The sequence below is a fragment of the Macrobrachium rosenbergii genome, chromosome 2 (assembly GCF_040412425.1).
Source record: "Macrobrachium rosenbergii isolate ZJJX-2024 chromosome 2, ASM4041242v1, whole genome shotgun sequence".
NCBI classification, from domain to species: Eukaryota; Metazoa; Arthropoda; class Malacostraca; order Decapoda; family Palaemonidae; genus Macrobrachium; species Macrobrachium rosenbergii.
The window spans coordinates 58,296,733-58,321,215 of NC_089742.1; the positions used below are offsets into that span (position 1 = coordinate 58,296,733).

A 24,483-nucleotide genomic window follows, 5' to 3' on the forward strand; every position below is an offset into this window, starting at 1 on the left:
TTATTTAGTGTGAATCCATTATTATTTGTTCCCATAATAAAAGATTTTGTATGTAGGTGCTTTAACCTAAGAAACTGTAGTGAGGGACAATTGGAGCTGATTTATTCCCTTCCCGAAGATGTCTAGTGTATTTTAAATTTTAATTACTGTTATTCTGAAGTGTCGTTTTTTTATGATTTCCAGGTTCTTGTTTGAAAATCAGAGTCCAGCACATGTATACTATAGATGGAAACTCTTTTCTATTCTACAAGGCGATTCACCAAGTCGGTGGTCAACAAAACCTTTCAGAATGTTTGAAGGTAGAAATATTGATTTTCGTGTCTTTTTAACGCTTTTAAGTCTTTGAAAAGGTTTTTTGATAGGTGTAAAAGGTAGACAGCTTGGTGGGAGGAGACAAGTATAGGATTTCCATTGACACAGTATGTTTTCAGTGAAAGAAGTGAATTCAAACTATGTATCAATGAATCATTAAAGTGGTTGGGATCTGATTTCATATCAGTTCTTATGCAGTTCCGAAAAAGAAGTAAGGCAGAAATTGGTGTCATGTCTTGTTATAATCTCCACCATTCGTACCCATGGATATTGCATTCCCAAAAGCAACCATGAATATGGCATGTTCCCACATATTCATGAAAAGAAATTTAATTAAAGTCTCCTGTAGTTCCTTGAAGGTAAATTCAAGCCACAAATAAATCCCATGCAGTAAACCCCCCGCGTGTATTTACAGTAAACCCCCCGTATTCGCGGTCTCACGATTCTCGGACTCACCTATTTGCGGATTTCTCTGTGGAACGTACATGCACATTATTCGTGGAAAATTTGCCCATTTGCGATATTTTTCACTGAGAAATATTCACTGATTATTTTATTTTCTTATCATTTTCATGACTAAATGCACTTTTTGTGATAAACTATTAAAATACTCTGGTATAAGCATTTTTAGAGATTTTTTGTGTTTAATCTATCAAAATAGGCAGTTCTAAGTGTTTTTTAGAGGGGTTTCAAGTATTCGTGGATTTTAGCTGTTCACGGGGGTGTTTGGTATGCATCCTTCGCGAATAAGGGGGGTTTACTGTACTCACCAGCATCTTCATATTGCTTATCCAGGAATGTGTATTTGGATACAGTATTATATTTGCTAAGCTGTATATGCCAGAGTGAAGTTGACCCCTAAAGCTCTGAGATGTAATTTAGGTTTAGGCCCATATTCACCAGTTAAGATGATACCCAAAAATAATGCAGCACCACATTCCTTGCAAATGCAAAATGGAGAAATAATTGTCATTTAGCTTTTTAATAATCAAGAGATAGCCCGCATAGTTCAGTCTAACTAAACTGATGTACATTACCTGATAAAGAGTCACTCATAGGCAACACAGTCACAAGAGTTTTGTGGACTGGTACATCAACAGGAGTTGAAAGTGAATGAGTGAAAACAATGACAATGATTGATACAAGTATAGGTAAAAGAGTGCATGCAATTGCTCTTTCAGTATTATGCTTGCTTTTATTGGAAAGTAAAATGTGACCTTCTTGCCAAGTGAGCTCCATTGTAACTTGGTACTGTAGTCTAAAACTGTGGTCAAAGTATACATAGGAAGTTGCATCTTGTAATTTTGATATAGTAATTCCATAGAGAAAGTTTATGAGTGCAGAATGAAAAAACTATCATCTCATCATCTTCTTCATTGCACATGTCAGGTGTTAGTACTTTTTGTGCCTTTTGTCATGAAAGTGAAAGATTTAGTCGTCATTACTAAATCCCAAATGCCCAGTTTCTTTTACTCTCCATTTTTTTTTCCTTTTTCTTTTGACCTCTTCCCCAAGTAGTTATCTAATCAAATAGTCAAGTTTCAAGGTTCTCAATTGGCTTACCAAAAGGATTTGTTCCCCAATGATAGGTGAAAGTTAGGAGAAGGCAGATTTTAATAAGTTGAGCAGTGAGGTAAGAAGATACCAAAAGGACTACAGTATATAAAAATTACAAGGCTGAAAGTAATGCTGGTTAGGCTCGGCAAAGATTCTTTAGTACCATATACAGCATGCCAAGTAGGCCCACTGTAAGGGCTACTGTGCTCCCTTATGGGGAATCTTGGTTGGCCAAAGTGTTTGCCCTTAAGAACAAATAATTTGGCCAGTCATTATAGGGATCTGTGAACTTTATTCAGGAGTCTGGTTAAACTTTTAACTAATAACTGCTTTCAATAAGGTGTTAATGAATTGACCTCTTCTTTAGCTGGATCAATATGGAAGCCTCCACCACTCAATCCATTTTTACAAGGGATGCCAGAGGAATTAATTAAGATAGAAGAGGAGGAGGATGATAAGAATAAAAAAGGATCACTATCTAATGCGTAAGTATACATAGTTGGTCAGAGAACTCTGTTATGCTGGCTAGTTTTTGATTGCATGTCATTGTCATTTCTCATGAATGGAATAGGAATTACCTCTATAGTTTTACAGAACAGTAGCTTTTACCGTGAATATTATTGTTCATGAGTTTGACCAATAATGTTCTGTGCAGATGGTGGTTTCTGTAAATTAATAGCCCCCTGTGCAATTAGGTACATAATTTAAGAATAATCATGGCAGAATGATGTCTGAAAATTAATCGTCCCTTGTGTAATTAGGTGTTAGATAATCTATGAATAATCATGGTAAAAGTCTCTAAAATGCCTGGACCCTTAACAAGAAAAGTCTGCAGAAATGCAGTATTCAAAAAATAACCTGCTGAGCATGTGGGTGATGGTTACACCATCTGATATAGTGCAGCTAACCTTCTTGATTAGTGATGACTGATACAGACGTCATCCAAATTTAAATCCATTGCATATTTTTGATGAATGCAAAAAAAAAAAAAAACACCTACAAACTGACAACCAAGGTGAGGATGATTGTTGTTAGCATTCCTGAATTTTTTTTTATATGTAACATGTATGTCTACTGTATTTTTCTATAGTCACTTGGCTTAGTGCCGCTTTTATCATATTTTCCTTGGAATAACTACAACTTTTGCATTGTAATAACTTGTTAATTTTCCTGGATAGAAAATAAAGGTATTATCACAAACAGGTTTTTTTGGCAAGTTCTTGTGGCTGAAAGTTCAGAATTTTCCCATATAAATTTTACTCTATTTCACCTAGATAAACTTAATTTGGGCAAGTTTTTTTATGAAATTGCGTAGAGTGATCATTCAGCTGCAGAATAAAACAAAATTGAGCAGTCTACCTTGAAAATTGTTGCAGTTACACATCTTTAAACAAAAAAGGCATAGAGAGTTTTTGGCACTTGTTACATGAGTCTATCACTTTTTATTATGAAAAACGTGACTACTTTGTCATTCATGTTTTTCACATTTTCCTTGTTTTAATTACAAATTTTTGCATTGCAGTAACTAGGACATTCATCTGGGTGTGCTATGGATAAAAAAAATATTTTGGGGGGGGAATTGCAAAATTTTCATGTATCTTAATTTCTAATCGTCATTCCACATACAAAGTTATTTTGGGAGTTGGCTTTTTATGCCATTCTATAGAGTAGTCATTCAGCTGCCAAATTAAACAAAATTGTTGTCTACCTTGAAAATTGTCAGAGCTACATGTCTTTGAAAACAAAAAAAGGTATAAACGTATTTATGCCTACTGCTCTAGTCATTCCCACTTTCCACAGACGTTATTGTTTTTAATGGTATGGGTTAACTTTGCAGCAATCACAGTATTAACCAGTAATGTTGCCCAGGCTTGAAAGATATCATTCCGTTGTCAACAGCCTCGGAGGTAAACTCTTTAAGTTTCCTCTGTGAATGGCATACCACTCTCTATAGATGTAACTGCTGACAGATGTTCCCAATCTTGAGTGAGGAACTTAAGATCACTGTCACAAGCTGTGCTCAAGCCCAGGTGTGCCATTCTTCCAGTGAGTTCCTTTTTTACCATCATGGCAGTTGTAATTGTTGCACGAAGTTTCTCCTGCCATCTTGTTGATGCGAAGTCCCTCTAGGATCATGTTCATCAAGGCAAGAAATATGTCTCACAGATTTTCTTGGTGCCTTTCTAGAAAACCATTAAATGGTTTGTCCCATGCAAATGTATGACCATACAATCTGTGCAGAATATACAGTAGCACAGTGTTGTTCTTGCTTTCTTGCTCATAGAATATGGCAAGAGTAACTGACATCTCTCTCTCTCTCTCTCTCTCTCTCTCTCTCTCTCTCTCTCTCTCTCTCTCTCTCTCTCTCTCTCTCTCTCTCTCTCTCTCTCTCTCTCTCTCTCTCTCTCTCTCTCTCTCTCTCTCTCTCTCTCTCTCTCTCTCTCTCTCTCTCATATTACATGATTATTTATGTTGATATCCTTTGTATTTATCAATAAACATATGTCGTTACATGTTTATCCAATGTTTTAGCCAGTAATGTATAATCACATAAATTGATTTATGACGTGATTTGGACAAGTAAGGATTAGTAAATTTTTGTATGCTATACTATATAAATACACTGCAAGTGTGTACTGTTGTCTACCTCAACACTTTGCATACTCGTACATATACTCATGAACACACAGACACCCCAGTGGCCGAGAAAAGTTCTGATGCAACATGTCTGGGCAGTTTATACCAATACTAATTTGTAATCTGTTCAAATTTTTTCAGTTTGCTGGTATTTCAACATCAGAAAAGCTAATATGAAATTAATAAATGTGGAACCTGAAACAAAGTACAGTATTTTTAAAATAAAAGTGAAAAAGACATTTAAAGGTAAAAAAAGACCTGTACAATCATCCCCATTCAGCTCTTACAGCCTTCTTACCCCTTAAGTATTTACCCTGGCCAACCCCCACCCCTAGCTCTCTGTCTTTCCACAGTGTAAGCGCTGACCATGGCAACTCCCCCACCCCCACAAATACTCGAGCCACTCCAAAATGATAAACCTAATGTCATTGAAGTGACGTTGATACTTTTAAGCCAATAATTGTTACAAAATTTTTCAAGAAATCAAACACCTGCATACCCCTTCCCATCCATCCTGCCCGGCTTTCCCCATGGTCACTTTTTCTTCAGTCACCTTCGATAGCAGACGTTTCATTTTAGCAAGTTTAAGGGGATGTACATTAAAATGTTCAAATTCATATTTTGATGCAGTCATTTTACTCAAAAATTTTTTTTTACATACTACTGTAGGTATTGTTTCTACAATTTGGAAGTGAGCTAGTATGACCAACATCTTGAAAAGAATTGAATTTTAAGAGAAAGTATGTAAGACCCTTAAGTAACTTATGTATGAATAGATTATTGTTGTAGTTTCTATTTGATCTTTTTGAATTTTCATTTTGATTACTCCTGTTGTTAATCAACTTTTAATGTTTTTACAGGCAAAGAGGGAGATTAGAGTGTATGATTCGAAATTTAATGCCAGAAAGAGAAAAAGTAGGAGAAGCCATGGTTTGGTGTATTGAACATGCTGATGCAGCTGAGGAGATTTGTCAGTGCATCACAGAAGCATTAACCAATAATGATACAGCATTACCAAAAAAAGTAAGTTGTTATGAAAATATAAATTTTCTGTAGAGTACCTATAAAATTTAGATATTTTTGTGAGGAACAAACCTCTCACTTATTAGTTTCGAATACCTTTCACCACTAGTTTGTCGAGAGAATGGGCTTGGTAGTTGTGACTATACAAAGAAATGTGTACTGCAACCCTGCTGAGGGGCAGCCCTATGCCCTTGCTGTAGATCATATTTCTGTATAATCATGTAAATGGACTTTTAAGTGTTCATTCATGAGATATGTTTTTCATTCTTTTATTTTCCTCATGTGCTAACACCCCAGTTTACAGGTTTCATTACTTACCAGATATGTTCAAATATGTAAAAGTACAAGCCATTTTATTCCCAAGTTTGTTAAGTTAATGTTCCTAAATAAAATGTGGTAATATGTAAATATTGTGCATGTTGCAGGTGCTAAATGTTTCAACCAATGATGCACTATAGCCTAAGCTATAGTGCTTAGACTTGTTGTTGGGTTGTAAGGATTTTGTAAATGTTTGTTTTGCTGTTCTAAGTAAATGACAATATTGCTGTCATATCTGTACTAAACCGAGTGTGTTTGCATGCACACCCACCTACACCTACACCTGTGCACATGCACTAACACCTGCACATTTGAAATGTTTGCTAGATTTTTAACAAGACACCATAATGCATTACAAAATGGTAATTCAGCATAGAATCAGCAGACAAAAACACAAACTCAAATGTTGAGCATATGTTTGTTTTATATTTTATTATGCCTATATGAGTTTTTTTATTTGTTACAGTAAACCCCCCGTATTCGCGATCTCACGATTTGTAGACTCATGTATTCATGGATTTGTCCTTGGAACATATCTACCCATTATTCGCAGAAAATTCTCCCATTTGCGGTATTTTTTACGGAGAAATATTCACTAAATGCTGTATTTTCATCTCATTTTCATGACTAAATGCACTTTTTGTGATAAAACTGTTAAAATCTCAGGTAATGCTCAAGTTGCGATAATTCACGTTATGATAATTCAGTTCTGCAATCTGGTAAGCAATTAGTACCGATACAACAATATTTTTTATAAAATATTTTTATATTTCGCGCGGGAGCAGGCAGCAGCATAATCAGGCAGTGAGAGACCCCAAATTACAATTGACAACTTTTCCTCCATCACTTTATCCCATCTTCTAGTTAAAAAAGTAAAAGAGAATGATTAAAGTAATGCTATGCTCTTGCATAAATGTGTACAGCCATAAACAACCAACCAGGAAACTGTTGCTTTGCTTATAACCGAATTAGATAACAACAGCCGTTTACCTGGTATTTCAACCATTGTACGGTAATAAACAATTACCATGGTTATGGTACAAATGACGTTAAGTAGAATAGGACTGATGTATTTGTACATTATACCCTTATTTGGTATTGATAAAAGATCATCAAGGAAATATACTGCTAAATTTAAGCTGCAAGTTGTAGCTGAACCTGAGAAAACAATGTTCAAGCTGCTAATAACTATACTGTAAATTATCGTGCATTGGCAACATGGATGAAACTCTATTGTAATTAAAATGGGAGAGAAAGTATTTTAATCATAACTACTGGGCATGAAAGAACACATTACTGCTATTTTTACGCCGATAAACGGTAAATACGTAAAGCTCGTATTATGATGAAATCAGGTGAAAAAAGCGAACGGAATCTTGAATTTTTTTTACACAAAACCAACGCCCCCAAACGGCCATCGTCATCCATTAACAAAAGTGATCGATAAATTAATTTCACAACGAGACGTATTTTAGTTATATTTCGACTTAAAAACACTTCGTATAACGGAAAATAACCTTGCCCCTTATAAATAAAGTATCTAGACTCTAGAGATTCACTTATGCTAACTAAAAGCAAGAAAAGCGCTCTGAACTGAGTTAAATGCAGCGAAGTAAACACCACGTAAACATTTCCAAGCCAAAAATACTGGTCTCTATGATCGCAATTTATAATACAAAAGCAACATAAGAATATATACAATATTATTGGATACAGTGAATTAAGGCATAGCATTTTAAAAGATCCATGGAAAAGATGCATATTCATTATGTTGACGTTTGTATAATACGATGGTGTGAATATACTGTAGAGTACAGTATAATGTAGGCTATGCTACCATGTATGTATACAATATACTGTTTATGTAAAGAGTATATTTTAAAGTGTATGCTGGCTACCATATTATATCTATACATGGTACTGAATACCCTAGTGTAGGCTAGGCTATGTGTGAGGTATGTTTTGGTATTTCTTAACGCTTTTTCCAACAAACGATGGTTTTTTTGGAACCTAACCCCACCATAAGTAGGATAATACCTGCCTAAGCATTTTTAGTTTGTTTTGTGTCTGTTTGAACTATCAAAATAGGCAGTTCTAAGTGTTTTTATAATAGTTCTAAGTATTCGCTGGTTTTAGCTATTCGCGGAGGGGTGTGGTATGCATCCCCCGCAAATACGGGGGGTTTACTGTACTGTGTTTAACAGCCTGCTGGACTCTTAAACTTGTCAATGAAAAGAAGAGAAGAAAGATTGGGACAGATTTTACATGACTGCTGCACCAATTCTGAGGTATTGAATAGGCTATACTACTGGGACTCCCTTACTTAGCTGATGTTATTTATTGGGAGGCCAGACTCCTGGACTGTGTCAAATTGAGGTGCCAGTGTATCAACATCATTGTGAATTATTTCTGAATAAATATGGGTTTTTTTAGATCAGGTTTTTCAGATTCTCATTTCGATTTTTTCTTTATTTCAAGTCTTGAGAGTAGGTCATCTGGTATCACATCATTAGAGAAGCTCCTTTGCATTAGGAGTGTCCTTAGGGTGGACACTTTGGGTTTTTCCTTACACATTCATTCTTTAATCAGTCTTTATGCTATGGATTTGCCTTCTGTGTACCCCCATCATCATGGCTAGCCACTTCGTCGCCGTGGGTATAGGGTTACGATAGTAATCTCATCTTATGGTCATTCATCAGACATAGAGAGTGTACGTTTGTCAATTCAGTGTACTATGCTTCTTATACTACGGGACTACTGGAAGTCCATCTTTGGGTTTTCATTCACTGTAGATGCATTGCGTGAGTGCCCAGAGTATGGAGATCCTTCCATTGCAAATCTTTTGGGAAAGAAGCAACCTTTTTGGATTTGTCCTTCCCATTCAGAAAATTGTTAATGTATGTTTGTGTATAATTAAAATAAATTGTATTGTAGGCATTTGCTTTGCTTAATTGATTATTGGAAAAGCTATAAAGTGGGAGAAAATTAGGAAGGTAAAAGAAACTATTACTGTACTGTTATGAATTGCTCTGAATACTGTTATGAATTGCCTTCACGGCTTAATATCCAACAGTTTTCTTGGAAAATATGTGTAAAGCATTGCAGGTTATTATGAGACTAAAATTTCCCTGCACTGTCATTGTTTGCATCAGAAAAATGAAGGTATTTAAAATTACTGGTATAACTTTTTATCATTGTTTTGTTTAGTACAGCACAGTGCAACATCTTATAAACAAAGTAAACTTTAGAATTATTGTGCTGAGAGAGGGAAATATGAATACAGGCAGTCTCTGTTAATGGTGGTCTCTAACCAAAATCCCCATGAGTAATTTTAACAGAAACCGCACCGTTAACAGGTTTTCTGCATTGATAAACCGCTTTTTGATGCCAATTAACCACTTACCGCCGCTGAAAATCACTTACCGGCACCAAAAATCTGGTTAACAATGTCGCTGGCCAAGACCCGTAACACTGAAATGCCATTAACCCATGCCACTGGTAAGTGGGGACTGCCTGTAATTGAAAATGGTAGTTGCCAGTTGCTTTTTTTCATTGCATCAGACCATGCATAAATTGATTAGATGCAAATTTGAATGTAAAACTGAGTTTAACTTGCTTGTAGCACTGCATCCAATTAATGGGATGCGAAATAAGTGTAAAAGCAAGTTTATATTATATGTAGCATTGCATCTAGTTGCTCAAGTGTTGCATAAAACAGGTCTTGACATAGGAAAACCTATTTTTGGCAGCCACTGTTCATCCTCAAAGGAGTTACACTCTCATGGTTCCCCAGGGCTCCATAAGACAGACCAGCTGATTGCAAAGAATTCTCATATAGTTGGTCTCGACCAGAATACAGTAGTGCCTGTTCTCGGCACATTGATAGAATATAAAGTACTCAGGACAGGAGTGCTCTATCTCCTGTCCTACAATGACTACATAGGCTCTACATCTCACTCGCACCGATGTGGCAACAGCCTGTTTCGGTGCCATCTTCATTACACTCTGGTCTTTAACACTAATACTAATAAATGGTACTTGTAAAACAGGCTTTTATTATATATACTGATATTAAAGTTGACAAAAGGTTTCTAAGATTTGTGATGAAAGAAGAGATTTCCCTAATGAGTACTTGTACTTGGGCTTTAGCCTTCTAATATGACTATGAGACATCTGCTCATATTCTGTAGATTTGCAATTGTTTTTGTGGAAGGCAGACATACATACTGTTAATATGACTTGGTAATGAACTGCAAATTTTAATAAATTTTAACTTGTACTAATAGGTTTCAAGTTACTAGCATATTTATTATAAAGGTACATATTTTGGTCATCTATGTAGCAAATAAGCTTTTAAATGAAAGATCTTTACCTGGACAATCATATTTCTTACTGTATGACTGTGGTATGTTAAATTGCCTGGTAATGTTATGTTTCAGAGTGGATAAGTGGCATTCATAGTTGCCTATATTTTCCTGTTGCTAACCACTTATGCTGTACATGGACCTTTTCCTTGTTATATTTTGTCTATCGCTGTCCCCATTTTTATTGTATTTCTTCTCCTCATTGACCATGTATGGTATGTGCATTTGGTGATGATGGTCAAGATCATCTTAAAAAGCAGACTTGGTCAAAAATGCAGTTCTTCATTCCTTTAATACTGTATTTCCTTTTCATATCCATGCAATAAATTTCAGTATTGTATAATAAATGTAATACTATTTCTTTCTCATACATTTTATACTTTTCATTTTATTTCTCTGATACTCAAGTATACATATGATTTGCTTCATGTTCATCCATCTATTCATCCTCCAATGCCTAACTTCCTTATTGATTAATGATTAGTCTAGGGTTAAACTGTATAGAAAATGTATGTTACATGTTGGCCTTCTTTTTATTTTCAGATAGCACGATTATATCTAGTATCTGATATTCTTCACAACTGCAGTGTTAAAGTTTCCAATGCTTCATTTTATCGAAAAGGGTAAGTTGACGCATTGCCATCCTTGTGGGGATTAACATTTGCAGTGTGCCTGGTTTGGCAGACTGTTAAATGGTACTGAAAATTTGTTGCAGTATCCTTCCAGCTCAAGCTGCCTTACTTGTTACCTTTTATATTTCTTCTATTTCCTTAGTTTTCTTCCCCAGGCTGGCCAACTTCTTTAGCTTTGCTCTTCTCAGTTATTACTTCCTGTACCTTTGAAATTCTGATGACCTTTCATGAAAAAAATTCAACCATGAATATTTTGATGTCAGGGAGCATTGGGATAATATCCGAGTGTTATTTTTAAACTCATATCCTAAGCAAGTGAGGGTTGTTCAGAAAGAATTTTCATTAAACCAATCAGAAATTAAAAAAAAAAAATATTGCTCATTTTTCCATAATTTAAAATGCAATAGCTGACACAAATTGCAGTATTATATATATCAGTATATGATTGGAAAGGCAATTTATTAGACTTTTTAGTAAGCCAGAACATCATTCCCCCCATCACAAATTGTTAGGAGGTAATCCATTGGGCAAGGTTTATGAGACTAGAAATGGAACCTTGTGGTCAGGTTAAACTATTTAATACTAATAATAAAAGTAATGATGTGTGTAGTACATATGCATGATAATATATAAGGAATTTTCACTAATGAGAAGCTGTTCAATTTCCAGTTCCGATGCATGTTTCTCTTTTGTCATTCATTTGCTTTTACTTTAAATAATTTTGTTGTTGTTTATACTTGTAGACTAATCTTACTCTATAAGTTTTGGCCAATAGTTGTTGGAATCAGTATATTTAAGTATGTAGGATGCTTGGGGGAAGGGTTTCAAACCTACAAAAAGGGGAGAGAAAGTCAGTTTTTTATGGTAAAACATAACCACTTTTTTTGAGATAGCATGTACAGTTTGGAAGTGGAAGTATTTTTGATGTGCTCATGAAGGAAAAAAAAAATTAATTTCACATCATATTAGGGCCTCTTGTCTGTGTCTGTGTTCATAACAACAGTCTCAAGAATAATTAATAAGAAAAAATTCATTAGGATGGCCCCTAAAAAAAAAGGAAGCAGACGAAATACTTTGAAAGCCTCTCTGTACAGTTTCTGAAGAGAAATCTCTTTGGTTGAAGTTTTTTATTCAAGAAATGTCCATTTTGATATATAGTGCACTTAAATTTTCATAATTTGCAATCTTTAAACCTTGGCTGAGTTATAAGACTTTGTAGCAATAAGTTTCAGAGCAACTTGTAAGCTTTGATGATTTATTGGTAAATTACTTGTCAGAAGTTTGTCAGTCTAATGATTTAAACAACTTAATTTTATTTCCAGTTATGGGCTGTCATAGATCCTGTAATTTAAGTAACTAAGCTTATTTTGAATTTGAAGGACAAGGGGTGATCATAAGTTATGTCCAGAAATGTTTTTGATGTTACAGGTTCCAAGCAAAACTAGCAGAAATTTTTGAGGGTCTTCACACTGCATACAACTTAATAGAATCACGGTTAAGAGCAGAACAAGTAAAACAACGGATAATGCAGTGCTGTAGAGCATGGGAGGAGTGGGCTATATATCCTCATGAATTTCTTATACATCTACAAAATTTGTTTTTAGGTCTTGTTAAACGGGTAAGAAACTATTATTCCCATTCTGAAGTGTTTACATTTGTTATTTTGTTTTTGATCTAATATATATGTGAAGATTTTAGAACTGGATTAATTTGAACTGTATTTAAATGAAACATGTTTTGTAATAGGAGCCTGACATGGAACTCCCAGAAGAAATGATGAAATCAACTGTATGTGTTGAGCCAGTGAAAACCCAAGATGTTGATGGTTATCCTCTTGATGATGTAGATGGAATTCCTATTAAAGAAGAAGACAGGGATGATCTTGATGGGATACCTCTAATTAAAAGTGATGCCATTTCTGCGCTGATGGGTTATGAGGATGACGACGACGATGACATTGATGGGGCACCTCGTATGTATTGTAGGTTATCCATAATTAGTCTTGTCCTTTGGAAAACAGACCCATCTACACTGACTAGAAAATTAAAAAGAACAACAATTCCACCACGCATGCTCACTCCACAGTTTCCTGTCCACCAGCAGTCATACTCAATTGTTCTTTTAAGCTTTGATTGCAGCGGATGTGCTGTGCATTCTGAGTCAACACCAAGTTCTTCCCTAGCTTTTTTGCTGTTTTATTCTTTTTTTTATGCTTTTGTATGTTCATATTTTCTGAAGTAGTTCATATGTGTATTTGCTTTTCCTCTGTTAGAGGGTTTGGTAAATTATTCCTTTTCAGTCCGTTTTTGTAATATGTCTCTGTGAATGCATGCTATTCCTGTGTTGGGATTCATAGCTCCTTTCTCATTAATTTTTTATCCGGACATGGCTTGCATAGCATACCTTTTGCCTTTTTGTCAGTATTTCTCCAATATTCATTAATGTGTCCTGTATCTTGTTTTTGTGTATTTGTTCTGTACCATCCTTTGCCTGTTCACTGAACTAGCCTAGGCATGGATTTTCAGTGGGCATGCTCTTTTACAAAATGGTTGCCTTGAGCTTCATTTTAATTTTCTGTATCATCATTACAGTTTTTGCTTTTGTCTCTTGCATTGCATGAATTTTAATGCTTTTTATTGTTACTCATACCCCATTTGTGGTAACCTTTCAGGAAGACTGTTTTGTTTGTGTATGCTTCGGGCTCTCTAGGATTATTTTTTTTTATTCCAATTAAAGTTTTTTTATTATCTCATTTTAACGTAACTTTCTTGGGTTTTCCCCTGGCAGGAGTCTTTTGGCAAGGAGTCTTGGTTTTTTGTTTTCTTTTGATGACCCTCCTCCCATTCCTTGACATAGGTTCCCACCTACCTACTGTTACATGAGGTTTTTGTCTTTTCCCAATCTTTTGGATGTCTCTTGATGCTGAATGGGAGTTTGTCTGGAGATTGGTGTGCTTCTTCCTCACTGCCTTTTCAACCTAGTGATGCTTGTTGGTGTGGCCTACCTGCCATCTCTCAGGGGGAGGTCTTGTTACCTTCTTCCTGTGCTTCCACCAGTGATGAAGGTATTCCTTGGGTTTGTACTCTTCATTGAACGTAGCTGTGTGGCTTTCTTAAAGGATCTGATATGTGAGACCCTTGCTTACCTCCTCTCTCCCACTGTTCTTAATAGCTTTGCTTAGCTTCTTGCCAGTGACATGGGTATAGTGTACTGCGTCCTCTGTACCAGTCTGTCTGCTACCCTCAGGTTGTTACAGGATGTTTGCTACTTCACCTTCTGGTCCCCTCAGGTTGTTACAGGATGTTTACTACTGTACTTCTAGTTACATTCTTTAGACTGGGGTCTCTATGGGCTACAGTATGTAATAACAACCTCTGCTTCTTGAGGCTATGTTGAGAAGGTGTTTGCTGCATTTGATTCAGTGTTAACCTCCTGACCCACAGTGTCTATTGGTTATGTCAGTACTGTACTGTACCCTTCAATGATTTTGTATGATATGCACCCGTGCTGCTGTCACATGCTGGTCTACCTTTAGGGCGGAGTGGGCAATTAACCCTTAAACGCCTACTGACGTATCATACGCCGACTAAAATTGTCTGTTGTGCCAAGTGGACGCATCGTACGCCGACTACAAAAATTTCAACCTTCGTCAAACTTTGACTCGACTAAATGGTCAAAAACGCAATTGTAAGCTAAAACTCTTACATTCTAGTAATATTCAATCATGTACCTTCATTTTGCAACAAATTGGAAGTCTCTAGCACAATATTTCGATTTATGGTGAATTTTTGAAAAACTTTTTCTTACGCACACGCAGTAACTCCGGCCGAAAATTTCAGAAATTTTTTTTATTTTTTTGTCGTAATTTTTGCACTGTTCTATATTAGTTATTTTGTTACATAAAGTTTTATATATGAAAATGTGCGCATTTCATGTACAATACAACAGAAAATAACTCATGGTTGTAGCTTTATCAGTTTTGAAATATTTTCATATAAATCACGATAACTGCCAAAATTTCAACCTTCGGTCAACTTTGACTCGACTGAAATGGTCAAAAAACGCAATTGTGTTTTAAAACTCTTACATTCTAGTAATATTCAATCATTTACCTTCATTTTGCAAACAAATTGGAAGTCTCTAGCACAATATTTAGATTTATGGTGAATTTTGAAAAACTTTTTCCTTATGTCCGCGCCAGAAATTCTTTTCATTACGTTGTCGTAATGTTTGCACTGTTTTATATTAGTCGTTACATAAAGTTTTATATATGGAAATGTGCGCAATTTCATGTAGAATACAACAGAAAATAACTAATGGTTGTAGCTTTTATCAGTTTTGAAATATTTTCATATAAATCACGATAACTGCCAAATTTCAAGCTTGGTCAACTTTAACTTGACCGAAATGGTAAAAATGCAATTATAAGCTAAAACTCTTACATTCTAGTAATATTCAATCATGTACCTTCATTTTGCAACAAACTGGAAGTCTCTAGCACAATATTTCGATTTTTATGGTGAATTTCTGAAAAAAACTTTTTCCATACGCTCATGCGCTGTGTAACTCGGCGAACATCTCAGAAATTCTTCCGTCATGTTGTCGAATGTTTGCATCTTTTACATTAGTCGTTACATAAACTTTTATATATGAAAATGTGCAATTTCATGTAGAATACAACAGAAGATAGCTCATGGTTGTAGCTTTTATCAGTTTTGAAATATTTTCACATAAATCACGATAACTGCCAAAATTTCAAAAAACTTTAAATTGTAATGCTAAAACTCTTACATTCTAGTAATATTCAATCGTTTACCTTCATTTTGCAATAAATCGAAGTCTCTAGCACAATATTTCGATTTATGGTGAATTTTTGAAAAACATTTTCCTTACCTCTGCGCGGTAACTCGCCAACATCTCGAAATTCTTTCGTCTCGTTGTCGTAATATTTGCATCGCTTTTATATTAGTCGTTACATAAAGTTTTATATATGAAAAAATGTGCACAATTTCATGTACAATACAACAGAAAATAACTCATGGTTGCAGCTTTTATCAGTTTTGAAATATTTTCATATAAATCACGATAAATAGAAAAATTCGACTTTCGGTCAACTTTAACTCTACCGAAATGGTCGAAAACTGCAATTGTAAGCTAAAACACTTACAGTCTAGTAATATTCAATCAATTAGCTTCATTTTTCAACAAACGGGAAGTCTCTGGCACAATATTTCGATTTATGGTGAATTTTTGAAAAAAAAAAAAAAAAAATTTTACGTCCGCTTATTTAATTCATGCATCATTTTGTGATAATATTCTCTCTGTGTTGCTTTGATTGTTTTACAATTTGTTATATACCAAAATCATCACAATTTAGTGTACAATACAACTCAAAAAAATTAACTCATTAGCTTTAACCGTTGTGCTTACAGCATGATTTGTATACAATTATATGAGTTTTTTTTTTTGCTGTCATATTCCAATATTTATATATGATAATGATATTTTTTTCATTTCTGATGGTTGCATACTAAACTTCAGGCAATGACAAAAAGGAGCCAAAAAATGAACTTAATCTTAAAAACTAAGCGTGCCTGTGATTTTTTGAAAAAACTTTTTCCCACTTGCATCTAACTCACGAATGTCGGCATACGGGAGACGTTTTTTTTAAATAAATAGAGGCTCATGCGTTTAAGGGTTAATTGCCTTTTGAGTCTTGGTAGGGTTTTTCATTACACTTACATCCATTTTTCATTACACTTACATCCTAGAGAAATGACTTGGAAAGGTTTATTAATTTTCTATTCTATAATAGGGTAATTGGTAACTTTGGTAACTTGAGGTTGGCAGTGTATGTTACTCATGCAATTGTTTCCACTGCCTTTTGTGATCCTTATTGACTGGGGTTCAGCAGAAGCTACTGAAGTAATTTCTTTGATTATTGCCATTTTCACACATGTGGTGTTTATAGCACTTTAGTTTGTGTCAAGGACTCAGATACTCCCTATGGAAGGATAAAGTGAAGTTCCTTTGCTCATTGGTGGTGAGGTCTGTGCTTGCAGTGTTATGAGGTCTTGGTCATACCTTGAGTCAGCTTATGTGCCTGTGATGTCTAATATGGTAAGGGGTCTCACTAGGGTATCGTTGGTTCCTATCTTCGCTATGGTCTGGAGTTCATGGTTAAGACTGTCCTCTAGTAAATTTTCATGAGTCTGCCTGACTTTGGATGCCTTTCTTGGAAAACTAATTAAAATTTATTGGAGGAAAGTCTTAAGTTGCCCTTGTCTGCCCCATGATAGTTCTCTAGTCATGCATTTGCCTGTTTTTCAGGCCTTCTCACTCTTTTCAGATTTTTCTCTTGACTTCTGAAATTAGACATTCTCAAGACTTGTGTGTTGGTTTCCATGAGTCCCTCTTGGCTTGAAGTGTGCCATGTTATTTTATTTTGATAGAAGGTCCATTTTTGTTTTTAAGTATTTGTGTCTTTATGCCTCAGCTTTAAGGTCAAGTGAAGTCTGAAACAATTTCATACAGGTTCATTAATCTTAATCCACAGTCTCCTCTTCCCTTCCCCTCACCTCCAGATAGGTATTGGCAGAGAAGAATGAGTAATACAGTCTATGGCAGACAGTGCATTGCAGTTAGGGCTTGTGCAGTGAAACATTCATCCTTTTAGCCCTTCTAGTTGGGCTACTTCCTCTTGTGTGAAACATGTTTCTAGTTGAAGTGCTTTTAGGACTGGAAAACTTGCAAGCTGAATGAACTTGAGCATTTCTAATTGGTACAGCTGTTCAACTTCTTCAACTTTGCCCATGACTGACAGCACTTTTAACTATCTGATGAGGAGAATTATATAAGGGAGACTAATGGTTCCCTTTTTCCCATATCTGCTACTGCTCCTTTGTTCTTGTATGTTTTCCCTTTATTTGTATGAAGCTTGTAAGATTTCGGTATTAGAAAGATACAAATATACCATAATATGAAAGGGAAGTGTTAAAGAGCAAACAGTGTTTCCATGTTGCATTAGTTGTTTGTAGGAATTTTTTTTCTGCGTAATGCATACCAAAATTATTGTCTGAGCTTTTTCTCTCCCTTGTATCTCAGTTGATGAAGATGTAGATGGTGTTCCATTGAAGGATGGAGGGATGATGAACAATGGACCAGCTCCTGGGTTTGTCTCCTCAAAATGGGAAAGTGTCAGCCCAAAGCGTGTTCAAGCTCAGGTAATGTGTACATTGAATATATTGAATATTTTACATAACCTCTCATTATGGGGATATATACAGACTTTATTGGATTATATTTACTGCTATTATTAATTTTTAGAAGTGGTAATTGGACTATAATTTGATTAATTACAGGCTGTTACAACTTCAAAGTGGGAAGTAATCGAAGCCAATCAGAGTGGAGATGACGCTGCCACAAATGGCTCTGATAGTACCCCTGTCTATGACCGTTCGGGATCAGTAACACACATGAACCAAAATAGTCATGGTAAGAATATTTGTATTTGAGGATAACTCTGTAATACTATCAATATATTCTTGAACATTCTGGGCTGTATAGGTTTTGTTAGTCCCCAGTAGTAAAACTAAAGCTTTAATTTATGAAAGAGGAGTAGGATTTGGATGGGGTTGACCACATTTATTCAAGGGGTATTAACTTTAGCAAAACTTCTAATAAAATATCCATTCACAATGCTAGAGAGGAGGAGTAAACAGAGACTGGGAATAACTATGTTTACATACAGAAGTTGCAGTTTACATGGCAACCAACAAATGAACTGAGTAAATTGCATGTAAAGTTAGTATTGTCTCTACACTTTTAATGCAGGCATATACTGAACTATGTTATCTCTTACTGGCTAAAGTAGGTCATACTTGAAGCCTTCATTAATGAGACTAATGCCATTAAATGTAGTTATGGGTGTATTTTAGATTCAAGTGCAATTGTTTTTTTGCTTGACAAGCGTTTGCAGTGGGCCAAGTTCTACCAGGGGGGACAGGTTTTAGAGAATCATTATCAACATCATCTCATTTATTCATTGTTAGCTTCCCAGAAATGACATATTTAACATTTGTCTTATTTGAAGGGTAGTTGTGTTTAATTCTTCAGTCACTGAACCTTGTTAGCAGTTGACCTCCGATTCACACTAATAACCAGGTGGTCTCCTGAATCCTACAGGCTTACTAACATTATGGGGGTATTCAGTGACCTCTGACATAAGTATATTTTTTTTAAATATAACGAATTGCATTGTGATGAAGTACGTCTTTATAATTAACTAGTTGTTCATAAAACCCTACCGATCACATATACCTTAACAGATCTTGAGGTGTTGTTTCCCGACTGCACAGAAAGTAAGGAGGTTGATGGTTACCAGAGGGTCCAGGTAGCACGTGCTACTACTAATCTTTTTTTTGCCTGTTAGATAAACCACTGAGGAGTGTAGGAACATTGAAGACCACAAATTTAGCCATGAGTGATAGGATTGTGTAAAAAAAAAGTATTTGGATATAAAATTCATGTTTTTATTGTATTTCTGCTTATTGTGCTTTGAATATGGTGTAATTTTCCAAGGTTCGCATCATTTCTAGATCCTATATGGAATTTTTAATATTTAAAATTTATAGTTTCATATAAAATACAGTTTTTTGTTGGGTTTAGTAATTCTCATATAAAATACAGCTTTTTGTTGGGTTTAGTAATACATATGACTTTTCCAGACGATGATGACCTTGATGGTATTCCCCTAGTGTATGATGATTACAAGAGAAAGAGAAGAGACTCTTCGGAAGATGATTCTCAGTCACAAGACAACACATCGGAATATTCTGAAGACTCAAGAGGATTTGATAGATTACAGGGGTAATAAGATTTTTCAACATTTTTAACTTGAACTTTAAATGGATATTACCAATTATACTGTTTTAGAAAGTTTTACATTACATGAAGTTTTATATGATTGGTACGCGAGTGAAATGTTTCTTTCTTTCAGGGATGTAAGTGAGGAACGTCGTGCAAAGTTACGGGAAGTAGAAATAAGAGTTTTGCAGTATCAGGATGAATTAGAACAAGGTTTAAGATCTCTGAAAAGTGGGTATTCTATTCACCGACAGGTTGCGCATTATCGTCATAAAATGATGAAGAAGGTAAATCAATATAATACTTAAGGGTTTTAGAACATTCCGTACCGTTTTATTTTTGTATTGAAAATATTTAAGTTGCAAATAACAAATATGTTCTTTGGTAGTAACTTGAATCAGATGCAAAGTTTCTTAGTCTTTGAAGTATTGTCTTCCCATAACTTTTTGTTCCTACACAAATACAGTCTATTACAGATATTCATTTGTTGAAAGCAAAGATTATTCAGAATTTGTCACAAATTCTGAATAATTGTCAATTACTGATGGTTACTGAATTGGAGCAAGATATTTTGAAGGAAGGGTGCCTTGTGATCTTACTGTGGTAGGCATTTCCTTGCAGGTTCTGTAATTAAGGAAACATTGACTGGAGTGGTGATAAATTTGTATACTGTACATTACCATATATCTTTCTGCTGGTATTAAGTGTTTCAGTTTTAAGGTGAAAAGTAACAAAGCTCTGTAGTCATTTCCTCTCAGATATATGATGATTAACTTCAACACATAAATTCAACATTGATGATTATCTTTTTTATCAATGCAAATAATTCTCTTCTTCTTTGTCTTCAGCTTTACCCATCTCTAAGTGGGGTTGCTGTTCCATGTAAGCCTTCTCCATCTACTTCAAGACCTGTCTTGCATATCCTGTTCTCCATCTACTTCAAGACCTGTCTTGCATATCCTGTTCTCTTAACCCTTTTTCCCGCATGTCATTTGCTATGTTATCTTTTCCATCTGAATCTTGGCCTTCCCCTCCTCCTCCTCCCAACCACCTCCATGTACATGACCCTTCTACACACATGATCCTCCTCTCTCCGCATGACATGACCAAACCACTGCAGTCTTCATTGCTGAATTTTCTTTGACACTTCTACCACTTTGACTGTCCCTCTAATTGTTTCTGATCCTATCCTTTCTCGTGACTCCACACATCCATCTCAACATCCTCATCTCTGCCACTTCCAGCTTCCTTTCTTGAGCCTTCTTTATTGACCACGTCTCAGCCCCACACACCATCTCTGGTCTAACTACACTTATAAAACCTTCCTTTTACTCTTACACTAATCCTCTTGTCGCACAATATTCCTGATGATCTCCAATTCATTCAAGCACACTGTATCCTGTGGTTTATTTCTGAGTCCATGCCACCATCATCCATCACACAGGACCCAGGGTACTTGAAAGTGGTAACCCACTTGATGTCTAAACCTAATTTAACTGCACCCTGTTTTCCTTCCCCTCCCATCCACAGATATTCTGTCTTGGCTCTGCTTATCGTTAAACCTCGATCTTCAAGTGCTTGTCTCCGCAACCCTAGTTTTATCTCCACCCCTTCTCTAGTCAGGTCCACCAAAACATCATCAGCAAACATCACACTCCACGGGACTTCTCTGACATCTGATGTAATAACATCCATCACAAGATCAAAGATGTAGGGACAGAGTTGAACCTTGATGTAAACCAACTCTTACACTAAACTTTTCTGTTGTTCCCACAGTGCTTTTTACCCGAGTGTTAACCTCTGCATACATATCCTAGACTACTTTAACATACTCTGCTGAAACACCCTTCTCTCTCATACATCTCCACACTTCTTGCCTAGGTACCCGATCATATGCCTCCAGATCAATAAATACTAGATGTAGCCCTCTCTGTCTTTTTACATGCTTTACCATTGCTTGTCTTAGTGCAAAAATTGCATCTAGTGTACCCTTTCCCGGCATAAACCCGAATTGTTCTTCGCCTATTGTTGTTTCATTCCTTATTTTCTCTATAATTCGTTCATATATCTTCATAGTATGAGATATCAGTTTTATCCCTATGTAGTTTGTGCAGTCTTGTATATCCCCTTTTCTCTTATATATTGGGACCATAATACTATTTCTCCAGCTGGCCAGCATCTTTTTCTTGGTAGCAGACCTTTGAAAAGAGGTCCCAGAGTATACTGTATCAACCCCTTCTCCTCCCTAGCATTTCCACACCTCAACTGGTATACCATCAGGTCCAACAGCCTTTCCATTTTTCATTTTGTCAAGCGCTCTCTTCACTTCTCTGGTGGTATCTGGAACTGCTCTTACTCGTGGGTTTCCCTCTTTGCTTATTCTTCTGGGGTTCTCTTCGTTTAATAGCTTCTCAAAATGTTCCTTCCACCTTGCTCTTATACATTCTTCCCTTGACAAAACTCTTCCATTTTGATCCTTGATCTGCTTGATATGCATCAGATCTTTAGTTGCTCTATCTCTTCTTTTTGCTATATTGTAGATCATCTTATGACCCTAGAACTAAGAGATTAAGCATTTTTCCTATGATGGTCTCAAAAAAATTTTTTTTTTTTTTAAATAGGCGTAATTGTTGTAGTTTCAATCAGTTAGTAACTTTATCACCTTGAAGAAGGAAGAGGGCAAGAGATTAGTTATTTGAATGCACAACTCAGTATGTTGACTTTGTTTTTTTGTTTGGTACAGATTTCTGGACTGGAATTATTCTGCCTCAGTCAATTTAGTAATGAGTGGTCTTTGTGCAGTACCAGATTTCTTTGTTTCCTCTTCCTTGTATGTAGAGTTTGGGACAGTTCTGACATAGAAGGAGGAGTTATCTCAGGAATGGGGAATGGTCTGCTTGTATGGGCAGTGAGGTCAAAGTAAGGTCTAGGAGCCAAAAATGAGAGATAGTAAGTAGTATAAAGTAGAGGCACAGGGTGGACAAAGGCTTCAGCTAAGTAAAAAATACCTTAAATTGCAGCTACCTGGGATAAAATGATGATAATTTAGCAAGATGAACAACCAGTAAGGTACAGATCCATTGCTTTGTGAAAAACTAATGCAAAGGCTAGTGAATTTAATTACCCCCATCCAGATAAAAAGAAAATGTTTGGTCGACAGAAAATGAGTCGCAAATGTCATGACTGAAGTTAGTGACCCTTCACTAGCTGCCATGTATCTTGTCAACAATAGAGATAGATCCACTTAAAGCAAAGTATATGGCCTAAAAGCCTTGATGTATGGAGATCCACATAAAGCAGAAGTATGTGGACTAAAAGCCTTGATATATGGTTGTTGTTTAATAAACCCTGCAGACACAAAAATCCAGATGAACTGTTGTCAGATTTTTAATGCAGTACAAAACATTTGGGTACATTAGTAGAAAATCATCAGAAAAAAATACCTACATGCTTACATGCAGTGCATATGATACTGTGCATTTAACAGCTTGCAAGTTCCTCCTTTTAAACTGAAAAATGAAATAATGATACACAATAGAGGGAAGAATGATTGAGATGGATTTATACCTGCTTGCTACATTGGCTTTGGGATATCATGCAGACTGTAGTGCCAGGTCTTCCTTATATTTATTGGAAAGCCAACCCCAGAACTGGGTTAATGGAGAGGTGCCAGTGCTTTGCAAGCCTGACTTTAAGACTGCATCTTGAGAAGTACCAAATATGGGTATAATGAACTAACACACCAAGGTTTAAGAGAAAAGTCTTTGTAAGAATTGAGTTAAGAAATGTTATAACTATCACCCTTCTTGCAGAAATGAATTTTGAAAAATTTATCAGCCGTTTCATAAAATCTTGGTTGCCAAAAGTGTATACCCTCGTAATACGACTGGTCATTTGTGAAACTGGGCAGAAATTGATAAAGCTTAGAATTTATATATTTCTAGATGTTTATATGAAAAAATATTGTTTATGGTGAAAGTTTGTTTCCAAGAAGATTCCCTGTCATAACTGGTAAGATTTTTCACATTAGAATCAATAAATATGTCAGTCGGAAACATTTTTTCTTCGATGTCTTGTCTGTAAATGCGGGGCATACTACTTTACAGTATTCAGTCACTCTTGTTACTGATCCCAGACCTCCTTTTTCAAGTAGCTTCAAGTCTCAAATTATTTCTTTTTATTACAGTTTTTGGTACTTAGGCCCCCAGGTGATTTCAGGAGATGATAAAAACCACCACCCAACTAGGGATTAAAGTTGAGAATATTAGATGTCTTTATCTCGAGAGTATTCCTGTACTATTTCTAAAAATTGACCTTTTAGCATGTCTTGTTTTTTGATAAGCCACTCTAATTATTGTTGTTACTTGATTGCAGTAGGTTAATTTTCTCATCTTTAATGGTAAAGAAAATTACCAGCTACAGGAAGCAAGAGGTGTTTCTTGGGGACAGCTGCTACAGGGACTAATTTAAAGACTGCAGCTTTTATAAGATTGTGGTTATCACTTTCCTCTAAGTAATTTGTTGAAGACAGATCCATCTTTGGAAATTGCTGCTCCTTTCCCAGTTGGTATTTTAATTTCTGCAGTACTCTTAAATTTTATTATTTATCCAGCAGTTTCCTTCTGTATAATGTTGGCACTTGTGTTTCATCTAGATATATATATAACTCTGTCCCCTTTTCCTGATGTAATGCATTTTTGTCTCACAAGTTCTTGAGTAAGAACATTGCATATCAGGTTATGTAAAAAATATCCTCCCAATGACTGGCTAATGGA

General features: G+C 35.6%; 1 protein-coding gene across 5 annotated transcripts in view; it reads left to right on the plus strand.

Annotated features, from left to right (window-relative positions):
* LOC136847452 (U2 snRNP-associated SURP motif-containing protein) overlaps positions 1-24,483 on the plus strand; it is a 49,597-nt gene that overhangs the window by 22,385 nt on the left and 2,729 nt on the right. For 2 of the 5 annotated variants that reach the window (XM_067119168.1, XM_067119158.1), the window contains exons 12-21: positions 184-299; positions 2,237-2,354; positions 5,367-5,529; positions 10,755-10,834; positions 12,272-12,461; positions 12,590-12,824; positions 17,948-18,066; positions 18,205-18,337; positions 19,570-19,711; positions 19,842-19,995. In XM_067119168.1, the coding sequence (XP_066975269.1) occupies positions 184-299; positions 2,237-2,354; positions 5,367-5,529; positions 10,755-10,834; positions 12,272-12,461; positions 12,590-12,824; positions 17,948-18,066; positions 18,205-18,337; positions 19,570-19,711; positions 19,842-19,995 (1,450 nt within the window). The remainder of the gene's footprint in view (positions 1-183; positions 300-2,236; positions 2,355-5,366; positions 5,530-10,754; positions 10,835-12,271; positions 12,462-12,589; positions 12,825-17,947; positions 18,067-18,204; positions 18,338-19,569; positions 19,712-19,841; positions 19,996-24,483) is intronic. The other 3 variants (XM_067119189.1, XM_067119178.1, XM_067119198.1) reach the window with 3 other exon arrangements.